The 1,602-nt window shown below is 37.8% G+C and overlaps 1 protein-coding gene across 1 annotated transcript in view; it reads right to left on the bottom strand.

The window, feature by feature from the left end:
- tex10 (testis expressed 10) overlaps nt 1-1,602 on the bottom strand; it is a 23,476-nt gene that overhangs the window by 11,610 nt on the left and 10,264 nt on the right. The window contains exon 10 of the mRNA XM_014004742.1: nt 1,029-1,198. Coding sequence (XP_013860196.1) covers nt 1,029-1,198 — 170 coding nt within the window. The remainder of the gene's footprint in view (nt 1-1,028; nt 1,199-1,602) is intronic.

The following is a 1,602-nucleotide window of genomic DNA, read 5'->3' as shown; positions in this document are numbered from 1 at the left end:
AAATAAATGTCACCAATTATTTTAATATTTGAGATGAATTCATCCTACCTACAATGTGTTGACATTTAAGACCTCTGAAAGCTTGATTTATAACATTTAAGGCTAATTAAGGCCTAAGTTTTGGATTGATGAAGTCAATGCATTTTAAAACCTTTGAAGGATCTGCAGGAATCCTCCTAGAACAAAAAGTAAGGAAGTTTGTGTTTGGTAGGTTATTTCTTTGTTGTAACAAAGCTGCTTGGCAATAAATCTTATACTGTTGGAAAGTCTGTTAATTTCCCTTTTAAAATGTGCCACATTTGTAATGAGCATGCATTTGTGGGATGAGCAGTAGAGCTTAGAATGTGGGTTGTGCACATGTCAAATCTTCCCTGTCAAACAGCTGATTTTGCTGTTGACACTTGAGCTGCCAAACAGGTGGCTGCTATAAGATTTATTACCAAGAAGCATTGTTACAACAAAGAAATAATCTACCGAACACTAATTTTATCATTTTTGTGCTGTTTAGGAATTGACTCTTTTATGCTCATGAGCTCACGGCTTTACATTTAACTCTAAAATGACTTTGTCGTACAAAACCGTTCATGACAGTGAAGTGAAATACAATATGAATTAAATGAAAATAAAAAGTTTCAAATGTTTAAAGGCACAAAGTTAGAACACAGTTAGAAATATGAGCTGTGCAGGACAACACTGAGTACTTTGGGGGAAAACCAAGCAGCAAAGCCATAAATAAAATTTTATCATCATTTTTACAAATGACTAAAACATTAAAACAGAGATGCATTATTTAAATTTTTTTTTTAACTTTCTACCAAATCTTAAAACAAACTTGGATTCATAGTTTGCGCACTACTGAAAACTGCTGCAGCTCATTGTGATGTGACCAGACCAGAAATGTGCTTGAAGATTCCCTTAAAGCAAAAAGCAGCGTCACTTATCTGATTTGTGTGACTTAGTGTATTTCAGGCTAAAGTGCGACTGTTACAAATCTACACACGGACATTTCAAACAAGTCGTTGACTCACCGTAGAGCCTGCAGCCGTACGTCTGCAGGCTGTTGAGAAGATCTTTGTTGCCTCGAGACGCTGCGGCCTGGATGGAAACGATGAGCTGAGCAGAGAGCGTTGGGTTCCGGTGGCCCAGCTGGGACAGCTGCAGAGGAAGAGACGCCAACCATCGACACAACACCTTGCTCCTTCAGACAAAGGCACAGAGACAAAACAGTTGGTGTGTATTCAAAGATAGAAATTCAGGCTGAAAACTGCTGCATTTTGTTTTACTTAAACAACCATGACCACTAGAGCTGGGCGATACGGCCTAAAATCAATATCACAATATATTGACCAGTTCACCTCGATAACGATAAATGCACGATAACTCTTACCATCACACATAAGTACACAGTATAGTATAGTCATAACACTATCATACACTGTGTCCATGTTCTTAGTCAAAGTACACAGTTTAGATTTTGAACAGCTTTTCTGTCGTTTATATTTGTCATTTTAATGTTTTTAATATCCATCCATCCATCCATTTTCTGTACACGCTTCTTCCTTTTCAGGGTTGCGTGGGTCACATCCGCCATATCCAGCAGTC

Source organism: Austrofundulus limnaeus, unplaced genomic scaffold (assembly GCF_001266775.1).
Source record: "Austrofundulus limnaeus strain Quisiro unplaced genomic scaffold, Austrofundulus_limnaeus-1.0 Scaffold26, whole genome shotgun sequence".
NCBI lineage: Eukaryota > Metazoa > Chordata > Actinopteri > Cyprinodontiformes > Rivulidae > Austrofundulus > Austrofundulus limnaeus.
Note: the sequence above shows the minus strand (reverse complement) of the source record. Positions and strands in the feature narration are given on the sequence as shown.